Genomic DNA, 23,589 nt, shown 5'->3' with positions numbered 1-23,589 from the left:
TGCCTGCACAGAAATTGTTTTTCCTTTAACCTTAAGTTCTGCCTGGAGACTAGCCAGAGGATATTGATCATCTGTGTGGAACGTTTTATCAACAGAATTATATATTTAATATACTCAGCCAGGTGAAACTACTGCTGATGGCTATAGTGGACATTTTGTTGCAGGTTTTTACACAACTGTAGTATTTTGAATTAGTAACATAATGCATTTTCAGATGTGTTCAGACACCATTATGACATCAGATCGTTACACTGTGTGACAAGGAGACACTGCACACGAATGGAAAGCCAATGCCTACATCCCAAATGGTACCCTATTCGCTGTATAGGGCCCATTTGGCTCTGGTCAACATTTGTGCACTACATGGGGAATACATGCCATTTGGGATACATACAAAATCTCTCTGCGACCATATTACCTATTATATGAATTAACGAGATACTCTCTGTTCATCATATATGCATAGTCACTTTAACCACATCTACATGTACATACTACCTCAATCAGCCTGACTAACAGGTATGTAGCCTCGCTACTTTTATAGCCTCGCTACTGTATATAGCCTGTCTTTTTACTGTTGTTTTATTTCTTTACCTACCTATTGTTCACCTAATACCTTTTTTGCACTATTGGTTAAAGCTTGTAAGTAAGCATTTCACTGTAAGGTCCTGTTGTATTCGGCGCACGTGACAAATAAACTTTGATTTGATTTGAGATGAGCCCAGTAGGTGGTAGGGCTGTGTTAAGGCAGTGTGACCAGCCCAGTAGGTGGTAGGGCTGTGTTACAGCAGTGTGACCAGCCCAGTAGGTGGTAGGGCTGTGTTAAGGCAGTGTGACCAGCCCAGTAGGTGGTAGGGCTGTGTTAAGGCAGTGTGACCAGCCCAGTAGGTGGTAGGGCTGTGTTAAGGCAGTGTGACCAGCCCAGTAGGTGGTAGGGCTGTGTTACAGCAGTGTGACCAGCCCAGTAGGTGGTAGGGCTGTGTTAAGGCAGTGTGACCAGCCCAGTAGGTAGTAGGGCTGTGTTAAGGCAGTGTGACCAGCCCAGTAGGTGGTAGGGCTGTGTTACAGCAGTGTGACCAGCCCAGCAGGCTGTTGGATCATACTTTCTGCTTGCCCGATGATGAATGTGCTCTGTATTGAGTTGACATCACAAAATCAATAGTGTTCAAATTGAAACAGTATAGGGTTGTATTGATCCGCTGTGCTAAATCAGAACGAGAAACCTTTGATGCAGCTCTGAGACAGCTCCCCTCCTCCTTCCTCACCACTCCCCCATCTTTTCCTCCTCTCCTCCCTCTCTCTCCCTCTCTCTCCCTCCTCCCATCACAGCACCCTATCAGTTTGAGCTTCACACTGATAAATCAAGTTGAAAATTGGATGTTAGAATTTTCTTCAGTGTGTGAGTGAGTGATTTTCTCTGGCCCCTCGTCCCTCTGCTGTGACCCCCTGACCCCTGTCACTGGATTATAAAGTTCAGCGTTGTCAAGAGAAAGGAGACGTCAAGGCAAGGCTGATGAATTCATTCTTGAATAATACACACTGCCTTTAACTACCAGTCTTAAACTATGATAATAACCATGCAGGTTTGTATTTATTTTCTTTAAGGGCTTCGGGTGTCGCAGCGGTCTAAGGCACAGCATCTCAGTGCTAGTGGCGTCACTACAGACCCAGGCTGTATCACAGCGGTCTAAGGCACAGCATCTCAGTGCTAGTGGCGTCACTACAGACCCAGGCTGTATCACAGCGGTCTAAGGCACTGCATCTCAGTGCTAGTGGCGTCACTACAGACCCAGGCTGTATCACAGCGGTCTAAGGCACAGCATCTCAGTGCTAGTGGCGTCACTACAGACCCAGGCTGTATCACAGCGGTCTAAGGCACTGCATCTCAGTGCTAGTGGCGTCACTACAGACCCAGGCTGTATCACAGCGGTCTAAGGCACAGCATCTCAGTGCTAGTGGCGTCACTACAGACCCAGGCTGTATCACAGCGGTCTAAGGCACAGCATCTCAGTGCTAGTGGCGTCACTACAGACCCAGGCTGTATCACAGCGGTCTAAGGCACTGCATCTCAGTGCTAGTGGCGTCACTACAGACCCAGGCTGTATCACAGCGGTCTAAGGCACTGCATCTCAGTGCTAGTGGCGTCACTACAGACCCAGGCTGTATCACAGCGGTCTAAGGCACTGCATCTCAGTGCTAGTGGCATCACTACAGATCCAGGCTGTATCACAGCGGTCTAAGGCACTGCATCTCAGTGCTAGAGGCGTCATTCCATACCCCACTACGATCCCGGGCTGTATCATAACCGGACGTGATCGGGAGTCCCATAGGGCTGCGCACAATTGGCCCAGCGTCGTCCAGGTTAGGGGAGGGTTTGGCCGGGGTAGGCCATCATTGTAAAATAAGAATTTGTTCTTAACTGACTTGCCGAGTTAAATAAAGGTTAAATCAAAAAAGATATTTACTGCTGTCAATGTAATTTCTACTCTGTTTTCTATTATAGTAATAATATAATACACTACATGACCAAAAATATGTGGACACCTGCTCGTCGAACATCTCATTACAGAATCATGGGCGTTAATATGGCATTGGTCCCCCCCATAACACTGCCCAACTCAGATGAATGATCAGTAACATGTCAGATATTATTATATATACATATATATATTTTAACCTTTATTTAAGTCAGTTAAGAACAAATTCTTATTTTCAATGACGGCATAGGAACAATGGGTTAACTGCCTTGTTCAGAGGCAGAACGAAAGATTTTTACCTTGTCAGCTCGGGGATTCGATCTTGCAACCTTTCGGTTACTAGTCCAACGCTCTAAACACTAGGCTACCTGGCGCCCCACATTACAGACGGTTGGTTATTGATTACAGCTGCAGCCCAGCACTAGGCTCTGATACAACATCTATTATCATTAACTTCACTCTGCTCTGTGGTTTTAAGACATATTGTATGTGAGCGCGTAGAGTAAATACACTACAGGACCAAAAGTATGTGGACACCTGCTCGTCAAACATCTCATTCCAAAATCATGGGCATTAATATGGAGTTGGTCCCTCTGCTGCTATAACAGTCTCCACTCTTTTGGGAAAGCTGTTTGGGCACTGATGTTGGGCGATTAGGCCTGGCTCGCAGTCAACGTTCCAATTCATCCCAAAGTTGTTCGATGGGGTTGAGATCAGGGCTCTGTGCGGGCCAGTCAAGTTCTTCCACACCGAACTCGATAAAACATTTCTGCATGAACGTCGTTTTGTGCACTGGGGCATTGTCATACTGAAACAGGAAAGGGCCTTACCCAAACTGTTGCCACAAATTTGGAAGCACAGAATCATCTTGAATGTCATTGTATGCTGTAGCATTAAGATTTCCCTTCACTGGAACTAAGGGGCCTAGCCCGAACCATGAAGAACAGCCCCAGACCATTATTCCTCCTCCACCAAACTTTACAGCTGGCGCTATGCATTCAGGCAGGTAGCGTTTTCCTGGCATCCACCAATCCCAGATTCGTCCATCGGACTGCCAGATGGTGAAGCGTTACTCATCACTCCAGAGAACGCGTTTCCACTGCTCCAGAGTCCAATGGCGGCGAGCTTTCCACCATGCTTGTCATTGCGCATGGTGATCTAAGGCTTGTGTGCGGCTGCTCGGCCATGGAAACCCATTTCATGAAGCTCTCGATGAACAGTTATTGTGCTGGCGTTGCTTCCAGTGTATGTATGTATGTATATATATATATATATATATATATATTATATATATATATATATATATATATATATATATATATATATATATCAAATTTATTTATATAGCCCTTCTTATATCAGCTGATATCTCAAAGTGCTGAAACCCAGCCTAAAACCCCAAACAGCAAGCAATGCAGGTGTAGAAGCATATATATATATATATATATATAGTGTATGTTGGCTTTGTTTTTATAGTTCTCATGAATTGGAAAGCACATTTCACCCAATCCCATCAACCTCTGATCTACCAGGATTCTGGGAACTATCTTTTGTCACATGCATTTATTCAAGTTTGATACTTACTGGTTTGCGTTGTGGAGTGAGTAGTCTGCATCTCCATTGCCACCAAAGGCCTCCCTTGTCCACCACTCTCTGCGTCCCAAATGGCACCCTATTCCCTATATAGTGCACTACCTTTGACCAGAACCCTATGGATCCTGGTACAAAATATTACACTATAGGGAATAGGGTGCCATTTCAGACACAAACCAGGCGTTCCAACATGGCTATCTTAACAGGATGTAGAGCAGGTGGAAGGAGACAGGCAGGCAGGCAGGCAGGCAGACAGACAGACAGACAGACAGACAGACAGACAGACAGACAGACAGACAGACAGACAGACAGACAGACAGACAGACAGACAGACAGACAGACAGACAGACAGACAGACAGACAGACAGACAGGACGGCCTTTGTTTCAAGGTGTCGCTGTTGACCTCAGCAGCTGACTAAACCCCTGTCCCGTCCCCCGTCCCCACCCCTGCTCACCAGACCTTAACCCAACCTTACTGAGCTATCGATTGTCAACATTGTAACATTGCTCCTGTATAATTACTTTTTCAGTAGTGGAGGGAATGGAGGAGATAGCGGTGGCATATATTGATCCTGGTGAGGAGAGTGGAACGGGCGTTTCCCTTGACTAACAGAGTTTCATCTCTCTCTCTCTCTCTCTGATGAATGGCAACACTCTGCCTGTGGATAATAACTTAGTGATGGAATGGACCCTTCAGTCACTGGCTGCCTGGCTAAGCACTCCGCTGTCTCGCCTCGCCGGGTTATCCATTCTATTAGCAGCTCTGACGAGCAGAGAGGAGAAGAGGAGGGGAAGAAAGGGGGAGAGAGTGAAAGAGAGGGGGAGGAGAGAGATGAAGGTCTCTCTGGGCCTTGTGTGAAGGTATATGGAGGACCAGTGAATATGATCTTATTGGACTTGATGGTTCATTTAGAAGATGAATGCGGCAGGAATCTTAACACAGCCTTGGTGATGTCTGTCCTCTCTATTGCTATGTTTATTCAAGAGGGTGAAACAACATATTTGAACATGGGGAGGTTAAAGAAATGAAGTTCCTTTGTTCTATCACTCCTCTTTCTCGCCGCTCTCATTTGTTGTTGACCTACAGTACAGCAGCTCCTCCCTGGGGGTGGAGTTAACCTTGCAGCCTGATAATTACCTCTGAAGGGGAGCATTCACATAATCATCAGTTAAAGCGGAGCAGAGAGAGAGAGAGAAGAGAGAGCTGGGAGGTGAGCCCCACCTCTGATGAAAGCTGAATGGTCCATGGAGCTGGCAGGGTGTGAGGGGTTCAGACATACTAAAACATTGCTGTAGGCTGTAGTCTCACTGTTACTGACTGTAATCTCACAGTTACTGACTGTAGTCTCACAGTTACTGACTGTAATCTCACAGTTACTGACTGTAGTCTCACTGTTACTGACTGTAGTCTCACTGTTACTGACTGTAGTCTCACTGTTACTGACTGTAATCTCACAGTTACTGACTGTAGTCTCACTGTTACTGACTGTAGTCTCACTGTTACTGACTGTAATCTCACTGTTACTGACTGTAGTCTCACTGTTACTGACTGTAATCTCACTGTTACTGACTGTAGTCTCACTGTTACTGACTGTAGTCTCACTGTTACTGACTGTAGTCTCACAGTTACTGACTGTAGTCTCACTGTTACTGACTGTAGTCTCACAGTTACTGACTGTAGTCTCACTGTTACTGACTGTAATCTCACTGTTACTGACTGTAGTCTCACTGTTACTGACTGTAATCTCACTGTTACTGACTGTAGTCTCACTGTTACTGACTGTAGTCTCACAGTTACTGACTGTAGTCTGACTGTTACTGACTGTAATCTCACAGTTACTGACTGTTACTGACTAGTCTGACTGTTACTGACTGTTATTGATTTACTGACTAGTCTGACTGTTACTGGCTGTTACTGACTAGTCTAACTGTTACTGACTGTAATCTCACTGTTACTGACTGTTACTGACTATAATCTCACTGTTACTGACTGACTATGACTAGTCTGACTGTTAGTGACTGTTATTGCTGGTAGTCTTACTCTTTCTACGTTGCTATGCATTCATTACACAAATTATCTTATTTCTGATGTACTGTCAGTCTTTTTTTCTGAATTTACACTTTACTTTGAAAAATGAAACTTAATACACCATCCATGGCCATATGGTTGCCAGTCGCCTCGTGTTGATGTGCAGTTTTATTTAGCTGAGTCTGTCTTTTGATATAGAACAATGTGTCACCATTGTGATCAAAGCCAGTCAGTGATATAGTACACTGATTGACAGACATTTTGTTTTCAGCTTTTCTTAGTCGATTAGATGGCTGAATGTTGTTTTATACCTGACCGGTTGAAACCTGTCTATCTGTAGGGATCCATTGACTATGCTGCCTGTTTTGGGAGATGTTTGAAAGCTGATGTTGAATGTTTCTGTATTTAGTATGTGTAAAATATATATATATATATATATATATATATATATATATATATATATATATATATACAGTGAGGGAAAAAAGTATTTGTTCCCCTGCTGATTTTGTACATTTGCCCACTGACAAACAAATGATCAGTCTATAATTTTAATGGTAGGTTTATTTGAACAGTGAGAGACAGAATAACAACAAAATAATCCAGAAAAACACATGTCAAAAATGTTATAAATTGATTTGCATTTTAATGAGGGAAATAAGTATTTGACCCCTCTGCAAAACATGACTTAGTACTTGGTGGCAAAACCCTTGTTGGCAATCACAGAGGTCAGATGTTTCTTGTAGTTGGCCACCAGGTTTGCACACATCTCAGGAGGGATTTTGTCCCACTCCTCTTTGCAGATCTTCTCCAAGTCATTAAGGTTTCGAGGCTGACGTTTGGCAACTCGAACCTTCAGCTCCCTCCACAGATTTTCTATGGGATTAAGATCTGGAGACTGGCTAGGCCACTCCAGGACTTTAACGTGCTTCTTCTTGAGACACTCCTTTGTTGCCTTGGGTCATTGTCATGCTGGATACCCATCCACGACCCATTTTCAATGCCCTGGCTGAGGGAAGGAGGTTCTCACCCAAGATTTGACGGTACATGGCCCCGTCCATCATCCCTTTGATGCGGTGAAGTTGTCCTGTCCCCTTAGCAGAAAAACACCCCCAAAGCATAATGTTTCCACCTCCATGTTTGATGGTGGGGACGGTGTTCTTGGGGTCATAGGCAGCATTCCTCCTCCTCCAAACACGTCGAGTTGAGTTGATGCCAAAGAGCTCCATTTTGGTCTCATCTGACCACAACACTTTCACCCAGTTGTCCTCTGAATCATTCAGATGTTCATTGGCAAACTTCAGACGGGCATGTATATGTGCTTTCTTGAGCAGGGGGACCTTGCGGGCGCTGCAGGATTTCAGTCCTTCACGGCGTAGTGTGTTACTAATTGTTTTCTTGGTGACTATGGTCCCAGCTTCCTTGAGATCATTGACAAGATCCTCCCATGTAGTTATGGGCTGATTCCTCACTGTTCTCATGATCATTTCAACTCCACGAGGTGAGATCTTGCATGGAGCCCCAGGCCGAGGGAGATTGACAGTTCTTTTGTGTTTCTCCATTTGCGAATAATCGCACCAACTGTTGTCACCTTCTCACCAAGCTGCTTGGCGATGGTCTTGTAGCCCATTCCAGCCTTGTGTAGGTCTACAATCTTGTCCCTGACATCCTTGGAGAGCTCTTTGGTCTTGGCCATGGTGGAGAGTTTGGAATCTGATTGATTGATTGCTTCTGTGGACAGGTGTCTTTTATACAGGTAACAAACTGAGATTAGGAGCACTCCCTTTAAGAGTGTGCTCCTAATCTCAGCTCGTTACCTGTATAAAAGACACCTGGGAGCCAGAAATCTTTCTGATTGAGAGGGGGTGAAATATTTATTTCCCTCATTAAAATGCAAATCAATTTATAACATTTTTGACATGCGTTTTTCTGGATTTTTTTGTTGTTATTCTGTCTCTCACTGTTCAAATAAACCTACCATTAAAATTATAGACTGATCATTTCTTTGTCAGTGGGCAAATGTACAAAATCAGCAGGGGATGAAATACTTTTTTCCCTCACTGTATAATACTGCACTGTTTTTTAGTGGTATGATAGGTTTCAGAAGGATAATGGTTTGGTAGATGATTTGTTTATAGCGAGACCATCAAGAAGTACTTTCTAGGGTTGCAAAATTCTGGTAACTTCTCCAAACTTCTCAGGTTTTCCAGTAAACCAAGTTAGAAAATTCCCGGAATCACAAGGGAACACGCATGAAATCTAGCATCCTCCAACCAGTATTTCTAGAAAACCTGAGAATTTGGAGGAAATTACTAGAATTTTGCAACCCTAGTATTTCCATGCTTAAATTTCAGGACATGGTTGGCATGTCCCCAGAGCAGAATGGTTTAGTGTGTCATGGTAATACTGATCAGTGTATCATGTTAACAGTGACCCTAGTCTAGACCATAAACCATAGACAATGAATAGCTTCCTCTCATTGGTAGATGGACAGAGTGTGGATGGAGGAGAGAAGAATGGCCATTTGTTCTCAGAAGGACTTCATCTGAGAGCTCTGGAGTGTGTTTAGTGTCAGAGTCACACAGGGTGCAGGGTTCGGAGAGCAGGGTGTGAGGCCAGGGCTCGGGGTGCAGGGCAGGGTACCCGCTTCACAGGACAGGGTGTGTGTGGTGAGACACTAACCAGTCCTGCCTCTTTAAATAGACTAGTCACTGATTTGCTGCTATTTATTATAATTATCCTCCATTTACGTCTCAAATGGAAGCATTTAAAGAGAATATAATGGTGTTTTATTGAATCATCCGTTGCTTTTCTTTCTAATCTCTCACAATAGTCCTCTCTGTCAGGAGAAACTGGCTGATGCTGAAACCAGTATATTTTTGTTCTAACTAAAACATGGATAGTGTTGTCCGAACTAAAACATGAGCAGCTCTGTTCCATCTGAAACATGGTTAGTTCTGTTCCATCTGAAACATGGTTAGTTCTGTTCCATCTGAAACATGGTTAGTTCTGTTCCATCTGAAACATGGTTAGTTCTGTTCCATCTGAAACATGGTTAGTTCTGTTCCATCTGAAACATGGTTAGTTCTGTTCCATCTGAAACATGGTTAGTTCTGTTCCATCTGAAACATGGTTAGTTCTGTTCCATCTGAAACATGGTTAGTTCTGTTCCATCTGAAACATGGTTAGTTCTGTTCCATCTGAAACATGGTTAGTTCTGTTCCATCTGAAACATGGTTAGTTCTGTTCCATCTGAAACATGGTTAGTTCTGTTCCATCTGAAACATGGTTAGTTCTGTTCCATCTGAAACATGGTTAGTTCTGTTCCATCTGAAACATGGTTAGTTCTGTTCCATCTGAAACATGGTTAGTTCTGTTCCATCTGAAACATGGTTAGTTCTGTTCCATCTGAAACATGGTTAGTTCTGTTCCATCTGAAACATGGTTAGTTCTGTTCAAATTTAAACTTGTATACTTCTGTTCTATCTGAGTGATCGTCCCTCCAGAGGGTTATGTTTCATTTAGAACTATCTGTATGACCTCATTAGAAATGAACATGTTCGAAATAAACATCAGAACCATGGTCCAGTTTACCGCCATGTTTGAAGAACACTCTGGAGTAAACACTCTTAACTGGGTCTTTGACAACGTGGTCAGCTGTAATGGTTTGTTGATATTGTAGTTTGTTGATATAATGGTTTGTTGTGTTTCTAACAGAGATATTACCTTGATGGGGTCCAGCATACAACAGCCTAGTGCTAGTGATTGGATATGTCTCAAATGGCACCCTATACCCTATATAGTGCACTACTTTTGACCAGGGCCCATAGCCTCAGTCTGGATACAGGCAGTTATTAAGTAGTTATTGTAGCTGCACTTTGACAGACAGTGTTTTTAGTAGTTATTGTAGCTGCACTTTGACAGACAGTGTTGTAAGTAGTTATTGTAGCTGCACTTTGATGGACAGTTCTTAAACAAGCCTCTAAAATCATCTGCAGGCAGTAAAGGGCAGGCCTGAAAGACACAAAGTATTACTATTAGCCTGCCCTGTTCCTTCCTTCCTTCCTTCCTTCCTTCCTTCCTTCCTTCCTTCCTTCCTTCCTTCCTTCCTTCCTTCCTTCCTTCCTTCCTTCCTTCCTTCCTTCCTTCCTTCCTTCCTTCCTTCCTTCCTTCCTTCCTTCCTTCCTTCCTTCCTTCCTTCCTTCCTTCCTTGCTTCCTTCCTCTCCTCCTCCTCCTCCTTCTCTCCTCTCCGATGAATAACCTCAATGGAAATGGGAATAAGTAGAGTCATGTCATTGGTGTCCTGTGGTCCCATTTGGCCAAATAAGGACATCGTACAGACTTAAGTCACTATACCACTATACAGTGAGCTCCAAAAGTGTTGGGACAGTGACACACTTTTTGTTGATTTGGGACTGTACTCCAGCACTTTGGATTTGGAATGATAAAATGACTATGAGGTTAACGTACACACTGTCTGCTTTAATGTGAGGGTATTTTCATCCATACCGGGTGAACTGTTTAGGAATTGCAGACCTTTTTGTACATAGTCCCTCCATTTTAAGGGACCAAAAGTATTGGGACAAATTCACTTATGTGTATTTAAGTAGTAAAACGTTTAGTATTTGGTCCCATATTCCCTAGCACTTTATGATTACATCAAGCTTGTGACTCTACAAACCTGTTGGATTCATTTAGAGTTTGTTTTGGTTGTTCTTCAGATTATTTTGTGCCCAATAGAAAATAATGGTAAATAATGTATTTTGGAGTCACTTTTATTGTAAATAAGAATAGAATATGTTTCTAAACACTTCTACATTAATGTGAATGCTACCATGATTATGGATAGCCCTGAATATAATCAGGAATAATAGTGAGCGAGAAAGTCACAGACATACAAATATTATAACCCTAAAACAAGCTAACCTCTCACAATTACAGTAACAGGGGAGGTTAGCATTTTTGAGGGGGTATGATATACAGTTGAAGTCGGAAGTTCACATACACCGTAGCCAAATACATGTCAACTCAGTTTTTCACTATTCCTGACATGTAATCCTAGTAAAAATACCCTGTCTTAGGTCAGTTAGGATCACCACTTTATTTTAAGAATGTGAAATGTCAGAATAATAGTAGAGAGAATTATTTATTTCAGCTTTTATTTCTTTCATCACATTCCCAGTGGGTCAGAAGTTTACATACACTCAATTAGTATTTGGTAGAATTCCCTTTAAATTTAACTTGGGTCAAATGTTTCGGGTAGCCTTCCACAAGCTTCCAACAAGAAGTTGGGTGAATTTTGGCCCATTCCTCCTGACAGAGCTGGTGTAACTGAGTCAAGCTTGTAGGCCTCCTTGCTCACACACACTTTTTCAGTTCTGCCCCAAAATGTTCTATAGGATTGAGGTCAGGGCTTTGTGATGGCCACTCCAATACCTTGACTTTGTTGTCCTTAAGCCATTTTGCCACAACTTTGGAAGTATGCTTGGGGTCATTGTCCATTTGGAAGACCCATTTGCGACCAAGCTTTAACATCCTGACTGATGTCTTGAGATGTTGCTTCAATATATCCACATAATTTTAATTCCTCATGATGCCATCTATTTTTGGAAGAGCACCAGTCCCTCCTGCAGCAAAGCACCCCCACAACATGATGCTGCCACCCACGTGCTTCACGATTGGGATGGTGTTCTTCGGCTTGCAAGCCTCCCCCTTTTTCCTCCAAACATAACGATGGTCCTTATGGCCAAACAGTTCTATTTTTGTTTCATCAGACCAGAGGACATTTATCCAAAAAGTATGATCTTTGTCCCCATGTGCAGTTGCAAACCGTATTCTTGCTTTTTTATGGCGGTTTTGGAGCACTGGCTTCTTCCTTGCTGAGCGGCGTTTCAGGTTATGTCGATATAGGACTCGTTTTACTGTGGATATAGATACTTTTGTGCCTGTTTCCTCCAGCATCTTCACAAGGTCCTTTGCTGTTATTCTGGGATTGATTTGCACTTTTTGCACCAAAGTACGTTCTCTAGGAGACAGAACGCGTCTCCTTCCTGAGCGGTATGATGGCTGCGTGGTCCCATGGTGTTTATACTTGCATAATATTGTTTGTACAGATGAACGTGGTACCTTCAGGCATTTGGAAATTGCTCCCAAGGATGAACCAGACTTGTGGAGGTCTACCATTTTCTTCTGAGGTCTTGGCTAATTCTTTTGATTTTCCCATGATGTCAAGCAAAGAGGCACTGAGTTTGAAGGTAGGCCTTGAAATACATCCACGGGTATACCTTCAATTGACTCAAATGATGTCAATTAGCCTATCAGAAGCTTCTAAAGCCATGACATCATTTTCTGGAATTTTCCACGCTGTTTAAAGGCACAGTCAACTTAGTGTATGTAAACTTCTGACCCACTGGAATTGTGATACAGTGAAATAATCTGTCTGTAAACAATTGTTGGAAAAATTACTTGTGTCAAAATAGATGTCCTAACTGACTTTCCAGAACTATAGTTTGTTAACAAGAAATTTGTGGAGTGGTTGAAAAACAAGTTTTAATGGCTCCAACATAACTGTATGTAAACTTCCGACTTCAACGCAAATGTGCGTCTGTAATTTTCTCATTCAATTAATTATCCACGATCCATTCAGGACTATCCATAATCATGGTAGCATTTACATTAATGTAGAAGTGTATAGAAACATTATATTCTTATTTACAGTAAAAGTGACTCCAAAATGACACATTATTTACCATTAATTTCTATTTGGCACAAACTAATCTGAAGAGTCACAAGCTTGATGTAATTGTTGTGTGCTAGGAATATGGGACCAAATACTCAACTTTTGACTACTTTAATACACATGAAAGTGAATTTATCCCAATATTTTTGAGCTCACGGTATATACTGTAGCTATACCACTATACTATACTATGACTATACTTCTCTACAGTATATCACTATACTATAACTGTCTCCAGTGCCAATACTAGCCTAGTTCATCACTACAAACCAGCTCCCACTGTCCTAGATTGGGCTGTATTTGTGTTGTGAAATTGTTTTCAGTCCTTTTATTTCCCACTTCACCATTTTATTTTGAGTCATGGCTGTCAGGTTTTACTGCCTTTTACCAACAGAACACATTCCCTGTGGAGCCGGGGTGTTAAATCTGTCTTTGTCTCCACAGCCCCGAGACACACACACACACACATTCAGGAGCGATGGGATTTAAATACACAGAGAAAAAAGGAGAGAAGATAGTGTTTTTATACATTTATTGCACTGCACTTAAAATCTAAAAGCATCTGTGAATAATGGCCGCCATGTTTCCTCTTGGTTATCAGGTCTGGAAAATTAGCTTTTAAAATGCAGTTTGAAATCCATTTGTGTGATTGATGTGTGACAGGGCTAATACATTTAGCCAGTTTCTGGGAGGCTTGGCCTCAGTCATTCTTTATGCCTGTCCTGAAGCCCCACTACGAAGGGAGAACGGGGAAGTGGAGAGCCAGTCAGTTGTCCTCACAGATCCCATTGAGATAAACTGGCTGTCACTGCCTTGCACTTTACAGTCTGTACAGTCTGTATTGATCAAATGTTCAGTATATAGTCCAATTATTGTATGCAAGTCATTACCCTCACATCATTTAGTAGTATTTGTCTGTTTCTGTAAGTCTGTAAGCCTAACATCAATAGAAGACCTTAGCTGGCAGACATTTACTAAATCTTTGTTAAGTATCAAACAGATTTTGTAACCCGCCTGGAGGACATCTGTGTCTGAAGCTGTTCTAGGGTCAAATTATTTCCCTGCATGCATTTCTCTGTCTCATGCATGAAATTAAGATTTTTGTGCTCATATTGGATTCAGCAAAGCAGAGTAGACATATAGCTTCAGATGCTAGAGAATATCAGACATGTCCTATTAGCTGGATTTGAGTGAATTTATGGACGAGAACATAACAGTTTTAACACCTCTCAGTATGCAAAATCTAGCTTTGTTTCCTTCTCTCTCACTCTGCTCTGAATATACTCTTACAATACACTTAAAATACCATCAGTACACTCCGAATACCATCGGTACACTCCGAATACCATCAGTACACTCCGAATACCATCAGTACACCCGAATACCATCAGCACACTCAGAATACCATCTGCACACTCCGAATACCATCAAATACAGTACACTCCGAATACCATATGTACACTCAGAATACCATCTGCACACACCGAATACCATCAAATACAGTACACTCCGAATACCATCAGTACACTCCGAATACCATCAGTACACTCCGAATACCATCAGTACACTCCGAATACCATCAGTACACCCGAATACCATCAGTACACCCGAATACCATCAGCACACTCAGAATACCATCTGCACACTCCGAATACATCAAATACAGTACACTCAGAATACCATATGTACACTCCGAATACCACCTGCACACTCTGAATACCATCTGCACACTCCAAATACCATCTGTACCCTCCGAATACCATCAGTACACTCCAAATACCATCAAATTCAGTACACTCCAAATACCATCAGTACACTCAGAATACCATCAGTACACTCAGAATACCATCAGTACACTCAGAATACCATCAAATTCAGTACACTCCGAATACCATCAGTACACTCAGAATACCATCAGTACACTCAGAATACCATCAGTACACTCAGAATACCACATGTACACTCCGAATACCACCTGTACACTCAGAATTTCACCATTACACTCAATACCATCAGTACTCTCCGGATATCATCAGTATTCTCTGGATACCATCATTACACTCTGAATACCATCAGTACTCTCCGGATACCATCAGTACACTCTGGATACCATCAGTACACTCTGGATACCATCGGTACACTCTGGATACCATCAATACTCTCCGGATACCATCTGTACACTCAGGATACCATCAGTACTCTCCAGATACCATCTGTACACTCTGGATACCGTCAGTACTCTCCGGATACCATCAGTACACTCTGGATACCATCGGTACACTCTGGATACCATCAGTATACTCCGGATACCATCAGCACACTCAGTATACCAAATGGAACTACTTTTGACCAGAGCCCTTAGGTGTGTAGTATTTTAGGTGTGTGTGTGTGTGTGTGTGTGTGTGTGTGTGTGTGTGTGTGTGTGTGTGTGCGCGTGTGTGTGTGAGCTGACTGAGAAGCCCCCTATGGGAGCCGTTCCCTATGTAGTGCACTTCTTTAAACCAGGGCCCATAGTGCGCTATATAGGGTATGTATAGGGAATAGGGTGCCATTTGGAAGACATCCCAGACCACCCTCGCTGATCTGCCTGGCCCAGCCTCCTTCAGAACAGCAGCTTGGCACGACAGTCCAGAACCTGTCTGGTGCCAACTGCACGATTTAGAGTATCGCTGGCCCCTCTCTCCTTCCCCCCTCTCCCTTTCTTCCTCGCCCTTTTTCGCTTTCTCTTTCTTCTTCACTACTAAGCCACCTCCGAAGTGAAAGCATATGCTGTGGGATGAGGTTGGGGGGGGGGGGGGGGGATCATCATGTTTGCTTGGTTAATCAATTCATGTAATCTTGGGGTTGGCTTGTTTAACGTTTGATTCATATTAGCTAGATACAAATGAAAACATTTTGGCTTGTAGTTTAGGTTGCTGTACAACAATGATTATCCTTCAGCAAATCAAATCTCATGCATCATATGTGTTTAATATGTTTAATACATTGCAGAGGAAATGTTCAAAGCAGCTCCTTCCTCGTCCACCACGGTAGGCAGACTATTTGCAGTGGGAATTAGGGGTTATAATCTGTAACGGTAATCTCTCGTCTGCCTACAGTGGATTTACATTTTTCCGGCTATGTAATCTATCGTTTACAATATCATTTACGTGGCTTTGCCCCTCCACCTACTGACATCTCTGTTCTTCAGCTTCAAACCTGCTGGGAGACTGACAGACATGGGACAAGCTCTAGACGTGCAGATACTCTGCGCACACACACACACACACACACACACACACACACACACACACACACACACACACACACAGTTGATTGATGCTTAACTGAGACCGTGGTCTCGTGGCTGTCAGAGGCCTGCTAAGTCTCCTGAGCCTTCAGCTTACTGACAGTTGTAGATATTACATTCATATTATATTCACAGAACAGTTTGGTGATGTGATCCCCTTGTAACACGTTAATCTGTTTAGGCTGACTCAATATTATGGCAGAGAAGAGAGAGATTGGGGGTGTGGGGGAAGGTATACAATGGAAGCCCTGGCTGCTAGCCAGACTGCCAATGCTAGAGGTGGATTGGCAACAGGGAGGCTGTCTGGGTTGTTGTTGTTGTTTGTGGTGGTAATACACACTGACTGGATCATTTACAAGGTGGAGGATGGATTGGCAACCAGAAGGTTGTCTGGGTTGTTGTTGTTTGTGGTGGTAATACACATTGATTGGATAATTTACAAGGTGGAGGTGGAGGTATCATTTTAATATGGTCGAATATTGGCCCTATACCTGGCCAAAGGTAGTTCACTATACACTGAGTGTACAAAACATGGATCGTCTGCTCTTTCTATGATATAGACTGACCAGGTGAATCCAGGTGAAAGCTATGATCCCTTATTGATGTCACTTGTTAAATCCACTTCAATCATTGTAGATGAAGGGGAGGAGACAGGTTAAAGAAAGATTTTTAAACTATGAGACAACTGAGACATGGATTGTGATTGTGTGCCATTCAGAAGGTGAATGGGCAAGAAAAAATATTTAATTGCCTTGAACGTGGTATAGTAGTAGGTGCGAGGAGCACCGGTTTGAGTGTCAAGAAATGCAACGCTGCTGTGTTTTTCACGCTCAACAGTTTCCCCCGTGTATCAAGAATGGTTCAGCACCCAACGGACATCCAGCCAACTTGACACAACTGTGGGAAGCGTTGGAGTCAACATGGGCCACAATCCCTGTGGAATACTTTCGTCACCTTTAAGGGTCCATGGACCAATGAAATTGAGGTTGTTCTGAGGGCAAAGGGGGGGTGCAACTCAATATTAGGAATATGGTGCCTTGTGGGACACCGTCAAAGGAGCAGGAGGACTGTGTAGTTCCTCACTCTGGTCTAGATGGAGAGGATGAAGATGAAGCACATCGTCCATTGATGTGACTGAGGATCTTCTCAGACCAAACTGTCATCTGCTCTACTATCATTTTAATCATCACTCTCTCCCTCGCTCCATATTTCTCTCCACAGCTCCGTTTAGAGTACGTAAATGACTTGCAGTGTTTTTCTACTTCTAGTTCCCCTTGAAGGAAACACAAAGCCTTTGAAATGTGTCCAGCCAGAGCTGCACTTAGTAACCTGATGCTGGGTCCACTGCTTAATGGTTTGCATTAGCTGCAAGCAATAAAACTATCCTCCTTCCCTGGTCCTCCCTGCTAATGTTGGAATAATCATTTACAAAGATGGTTTCCACATGCTGGAGATGTTCCCTTCTTCCTCTCCTGTTTTTAAGGCTCTAATTCACTCTTATTAATAATGAATAAAAATGCAGTTTTCTTTTGGGTTGCCCCAGGGCTCTGAGAATCATTTCAATTAATATTTCAATACATTATTTTAATCATGGTTCCACATACCCACACAGGGAGGGAAGGAGTGAGAGAGGGAAGGGGGGCTGTTTTATAGTTCTCAGACTCTCCCCATCATTAAACCCCATGTTGCTGCCTCCCTCCTCTCTCCCTGCCTGCCTCCCTCCCTCCTATCTCCCTGCCTGCCTCCCTCCCTCCTATCTCCCTGCCTGCCTCCCTCCCCCCTATCTCCCTGCCTGCCTCCCTCCCTCCTATCTCCCTGCCTGCCTCCCTCCCTCCTATCTCCCTGCCTGCCTCCCTCCCTCCTCTCTCTCTGCCTGCCTCCCTCTCTCCTATCTCCCTGCCTCCCCTTTCCTTCTCCCTCCCTCCTATCTCCCTGCCTCCCCTTTCCTTCTCCCTCCCTCCTCTCTCCCTGCCTCCCCTTTCCTTCTCTCTCTCTCTCTCTACTTCCCTCTCTCTCTCTCTCTGCCTCCCTCCCTCCTGCCCTTACTCCCTCCCTGCCTAGGTTGAGGGTCCTACCTCTCTGATTTACAAATCTTGTTAAAAAACATAGTAAAAACGGAGGCAAGCTGTGCCATTTAGACTTGTAATTTGATGCTGTATTTGTTAATGGGAGTGTTAGTGATTTATAGTGTAGTGGCTTCTGCTGCTGCTGCTGCTGTGGGGCTCCTGGTGTTGTGCTGCTGTGTGTGTGTACTCTATGTAGCCCCCAGTGCGTGTGTGTGCGTGCGTGCGTGTTCGTGTCGTCCGTATGTGTATATTCTAACCTGCTCTCAGTCTAACCTGTATATCTCTGTCTAACCTGTCCATCTCTGTCTAACCTGTCCGTCTCTGTCTGTCTCTCAGTCTAACCTGTGTCTCTCAGTCTAACCTGTCTGTCTCTCAGTCTAACCTGTCCATCTCTGTCTGTCTCTTAGTCTAACCTGTCTGTCTCTCAGTCTAACCTGTCTATCTCTGTCTGTTTCTGTCGAACCTGTCTGTCTCTCAGTCTAACCTGTCCGTCTCTGTCTGTCTCTCAGTCTAACCTGTCCGTCTCTGTCTGTCTCTCAGTCTAACCTGTCTGTCTCTCAGTCTAACCTGTCTATCTCTGTCTGTCTCTGTCTAACCTGTCTGTCTCTCAGTCTAACCTGTCCGTCTCTGTCTGTCTCTCAGTCTAACCTGTCCGTCTCTGTCTGTCTCTCAGTCTAACCTGTGTCTCTCAGTCTAACCTGTCTGTCTCTCAGTCTAACCTGTCCATCTCTGTCTGTCTCTCAGTCTAACCTGTCTGTCTCTCAGTCTAACCTGTCTATCTCTGTCTGTCTCTGTCTAACCTGTCTGTCTCTCAGTCTAACCTGTCCGTCTCTGTCTGTCTCTCAGTCTAACCTGTCCGTCTCTGTCTGTCTCTCAGTCTAACCTGTGTCTCTCAGTCTAACCTGTCTATCTATGTCTGTCTCTCAGCCTAACCTGTCTGTCTCTGTCTGTCTCTCAGTCTAACCTGTCTATCTCTGTCTGTCTCTCAGTCTAACCTGTCTGTCTCTGTCTGTCTCTCAGTCTAACCTGTCTATCTCTGTCTGTCTCTCAGTCTAACCTGTCTGTCTCTGTCTGTCTCTCAATCTAACCTGTCTGTCTCTCAGTCTAACCTGTCTATCTCTGTCTGTCTCTCAGTCTAACCTGTCTATCTCTGTCTGTCTCTCAGTCAGCTGAATGACTTCTGGCGTCTGGACTACTGGGAGGACGACCTACGGAGGAGGCGGAGATTCGTACGGAACCCCTTTGGCTCCACCCACCTGGACATCCCCTGCAAGACGTTAGACGACTATGGTTAGTCAGCATGCTCCTGGCTGATTGATTTACAGTAGAGAAACAGAATACTGTAGACCCAGAGGATAACACAGGAGCGTATTTGGCGACACTAACCCACTATCGGGACACTGTAACAAGCAACCTTATTTCAACAGTTTTTCTTGTCAACTGTTAGGTTCTTATTTTTCTGAGTAAATAACTCACGGACATAGAAGCTTAAAGCAAGTTTAATCATTCCCCAAAGGTTCTGTACAGCTGAAAACAGACAGCTAAAGATTTCAGACTTCACAGTTTATATGCATCCTACAATCCTTACATGTTATGGCTCTACAGGAAGCTAATAAAGAGGGTAACGGGATTCCAAACATTTATTACTCTCTTAAGAGAATCTGTCCTCACCTCCTGACCTCAACCCCTCTTTCATCTAATACACATTCCGAAGCCTTCTTCTTTCTTCTGAAAACCATTAACTTCTAAAATAACCCAGTCTCTTTCATTTCCTATCATTCATTTAATATCTCAATGTTCAAAGTTTAGCACATCCCAACACAACTATACTTGATATCTGCTTCTAACCATTTCCTCTATTCTACAAAGTCTGTAGAAGTAACTAGTCTCCTGATGGAATGGGACCGTTTTTACTCAGTGTTTAGGGTTTGGTCAATCCATGACAGGGTCAGGGGCATATATGACAGTAGCTGCTGTCTCTCTCCACACAGTACAATCCTGTTATTCATAATGTTGTATGATCCCAGACAGCCACTGGGTTCTTCTCACTGTCAAGGCCAGCCTTATAAAGTGAGGAGCTATAGAGGGTCTCAGTGTCCTCAGGGTCCAGGGCTGAACCGTGTACTATGGGCAGGGCCTGTTGCTGAGCTGAGAGAAGTTTATTGTCATTTTTATAGGAAACATATTTACTGCCTCTGTCAATTGAACATGACATGTCCGTTCAATGAAACATTTAATTTTTTGTAGACTTTTCATTTGACTGTTGTGCTCTTAGTCACAAACTTTCCCTCATTGAGCTGACTAGGGGTGCGTCCCAAATTACATCATGTTTCCAATATAGTCCACTACTTTTGACCAGAGCCCTGTGGACCCTGGTCAAGAGTGGTGCACTATATACTGCAGGGAATAGGGTGCCATTTTGGACGCCGCCTAGCAGAGCAGATGGAGTAAAGGAACAAGGGGAACAAAATCTAGTGATTTAGAAACTACAAAATGCTCTCACATCAAACAAAACATGCAATAAAATAAAACGTCATTCATTTCTGTGATGCTAGTAAATCCTATTGTTCCAAGTTGTCTGCACTCATCGGGAGGTATGAACGGAGGTGAGCAGTCACTAGGCCAGTTCTCTAACCCATGCCTGATGACCCAGGTCTGGTATGAGGAGGACCAGGAGTTTGACCTCCAGGAGAAATGCTGAGCCCTAGTTCTCTGGGCCCTAATACTCGTCTTTGTGTAACTGAGGTTGCTTCCCGAATGGTGCCCTTTTGACCAAAGGCCCTGGTCAAAAGTAGTGCACTATGTAGGCAATAGGGTGCCATTTGGGATACAGATAGCTGTGCCGGGGGAGCCGACTGTTGGTTCAGCATGTCATCTGGCCTCTCAGCTCTGTGTCACTGCCAGAACACACACACACCCAACACACACACACCCCACACACACCCAACACACACACACCCAACACACACACCCAACACACACACACCCAACACACACACACCCAACACACACACACCCAACACACACACGCCAGTCCTGCGGATAACACACACACACACGCCAGTCCTGCGGATAACACACACACACCAGATGGTTTCTCTCTGGGCTGCAGGTGGCCCATGTTAATGGCACACACACAATAATGACACTGTCTGCTTCTTATTTCTGTCTCAACCGTCCAGACACCTACTCGAGGACAAGGAGAACAACATTTTGCAACATTCATTATGAGAGACAGAGAGAGACTGCGTTTGAGGCTGGTTCTAATAGCCTTGTATTTAGCAGCCATGATGATCATACTTCAATAACTAGAGAGAGAGACTACTTGCCTGGTCATAAATGTCATTCTCACCAGTTTCACTCACTGGGGAAACATCATGTCAGAAGAGAAAGGTTTTTAATGTTTGAGAGAAAATGTTTCAAAGCTCTCTGTAGACAGATAGTAACACACTAGTGACTGACAATCTCAGTACTTGTGTTCAGTAAGTCATTTTTTCACAGTTTATTCTTTGGGAGCTTCTTGAATGTGTGGATTGAAATGTCTACGTGTGTGTACATCTATTAGCAACATTGACAGGGTGAGGAGGACTAAGGAGGGTTAGCTTTGTGTCTCTGCCCTCTGTCTGTCTGTATGACTAAACCTTCTCTGTTCTGTAGCAGCAGCTGCAGCAGAGGATATAGTTAGCTGATTGGAGCTGGGGAACCATGAAATGGAAGTCAGGTTCATATTGATCCAGTGTTTAACAGGCTGTTCTACCTCCAGGTGTCCTTGCTACCCTGCTCAGGTGGACAGGCTGGCTGTGTCCCTAATGGCACCTTATTCCCACTACTTTTGAACAGAGCCCCATAGGTTCTGGTCAAAAGTAGTGCACTATATAAGCAGGGTGCAATTTTGGACACAACCAGGCTCTCTCTGACCCTCTGCTACTCACACACACTGATCTTTATAGCTCATTACAGTAGAATTCACACACACATGCGCACACCCATTCACGCACACGCGTACACACACAAACACAAACACACACACTACTGCACCCCGGGACGACATGTATAGCTTTTTACAGCAGTAGAACACACATCATCACTAGCTATCATTCCATAAATGATCCTCTCTAGTCTGCCGTTCCCTGGTTTAGTCTGCCGTTCCCTGGTTTATTATCATGACTAATGAAGATTCACTCTGAAGGAGATGAGAGCTGCATGTTGTCTGACTGACTTTTAATGAGCTCTCTGAGGTATAACACTGTGGAACATGTCTGAAACCTCAATAATACTGTAACTAAAGTGATGAATAAAGGTATAGCTACAGGGCATCTAGCTACAGGGCATCTAGCTACAGGGCATCTAGCTACAGGGCATCTAGCTACAGAGCATCTAGCTACAGGGCATCTAGCTACAGAGCATCTAGCTACAGGGCATCTAACTACAGAGCATCTAGCTACAAGGCATCTAGCTACAGGGCATCTAGCTACAGGGCATCTAGCTACAGGGCATGTAGCTACAGGGCATGTAGCTACAGGGCATCTAGCTACAGGGCATCTAGCTACAGGGAATCTAGCTACAGAGCATCTATCTACAGGGCATCTAGCTACAGAGCATCTAGCTACAGGGAATGTAGCTACAGAGCATCTAGCTACAGGGCATCTAGCTACAGGGCATCTAGCTACAGGGCATCTAGCTACAGAGCATCTAGCTACAGAGCATCTAGCTATAGAGCCTCTATCTACAGGGCATGAAGCTACAGGGCATGAAGCTACAGGGCATCTAGCTACAGGGAATGTAGCTACAGAGCATCTAGCTACAGGGCATCTAGCTACAGGGCATCTAGCTACAGAGTATCTAGCTACAGGGCAAGCTACATGGCATCTAGCTACAAAGAATCTAGATTCAACTAATCTAGCTATAGAGCCTCTAGTTCCTGGGCATCTAGCTACAGAGCATCTAGCTACAGAGCATCTAGCTTCGGGGAATCTAGCTACAGAGCATCTAGCTACAGAGCATCTAGCTACAGAGCATCTAGCTACAGGGCATCTAGCTACAGAGCATCTAGCTACAGAGCATCTAGCTATAGAGCATCTAGCTATAGAGCCTCTATCTACAGGGCATCTAGCTACAGGGCATCTAGCTACAGGGCATCTAGCTATAGAGCATCTCGCTACAGGGATTCTAGTTACAGAGCATCTAGCTACAGGGCATCAAGCTACAGGGCATCTAGCTACAGGGCATCAAGCTACAGAGCATCTAGCTACAGGGCATCAAGCTACAGAGCATCTAGCTACAGGGCATCTAGCTACAGAGCATCTAGCTACAGAGCATCTAGCTACAGGGCAAGCTACATGGCATCTAGCTACAGAGAATCTAGATTCAGCTAATCTAGCTATAGAGCCTCTA

The 23,589-nt window shown here is 43.9% G+C and overlaps 1 protein-coding gene across 2 annotated transcripts in view; it reads left to right on the top strand.

The window, feature by feature from the left end:
* Positions 1-23,589, top strand: part of LOC106612894 (neurobeachin) — a 305,164-nt gene that overhangs the window by 139,690 nt on the left and 141,885 nt on the right. For both annotated transcript variants that reach the window (XM_045724516.2, XM_045724515.2), the window contains exon 40: positions 19,361-19,485. In XM_045724516.2, the coding sequence (XP_045580472.1) occupies positions 19,361-19,485 (125 nt within the window). The remainder of the gene's footprint in view (positions 1-19,360; positions 19,486-23,589) is intronic.

The sequence above is a fragment of the Salmo salar genome, chromosome 09 (genome assembly GCF_965601325.2).
Source record: "Salmo salar chromosome 09, fSalSal1, whole genome shotgun sequence".
Taxonomy (NCBI): Eukaryota; Metazoa; Chordata; class Actinopteri; order Salmoniformes; family Salmonidae; genus Salmo; species Salmo salar.
This window is presented reverse-complemented; position numbering and strand designations above follow the sequence as displayed.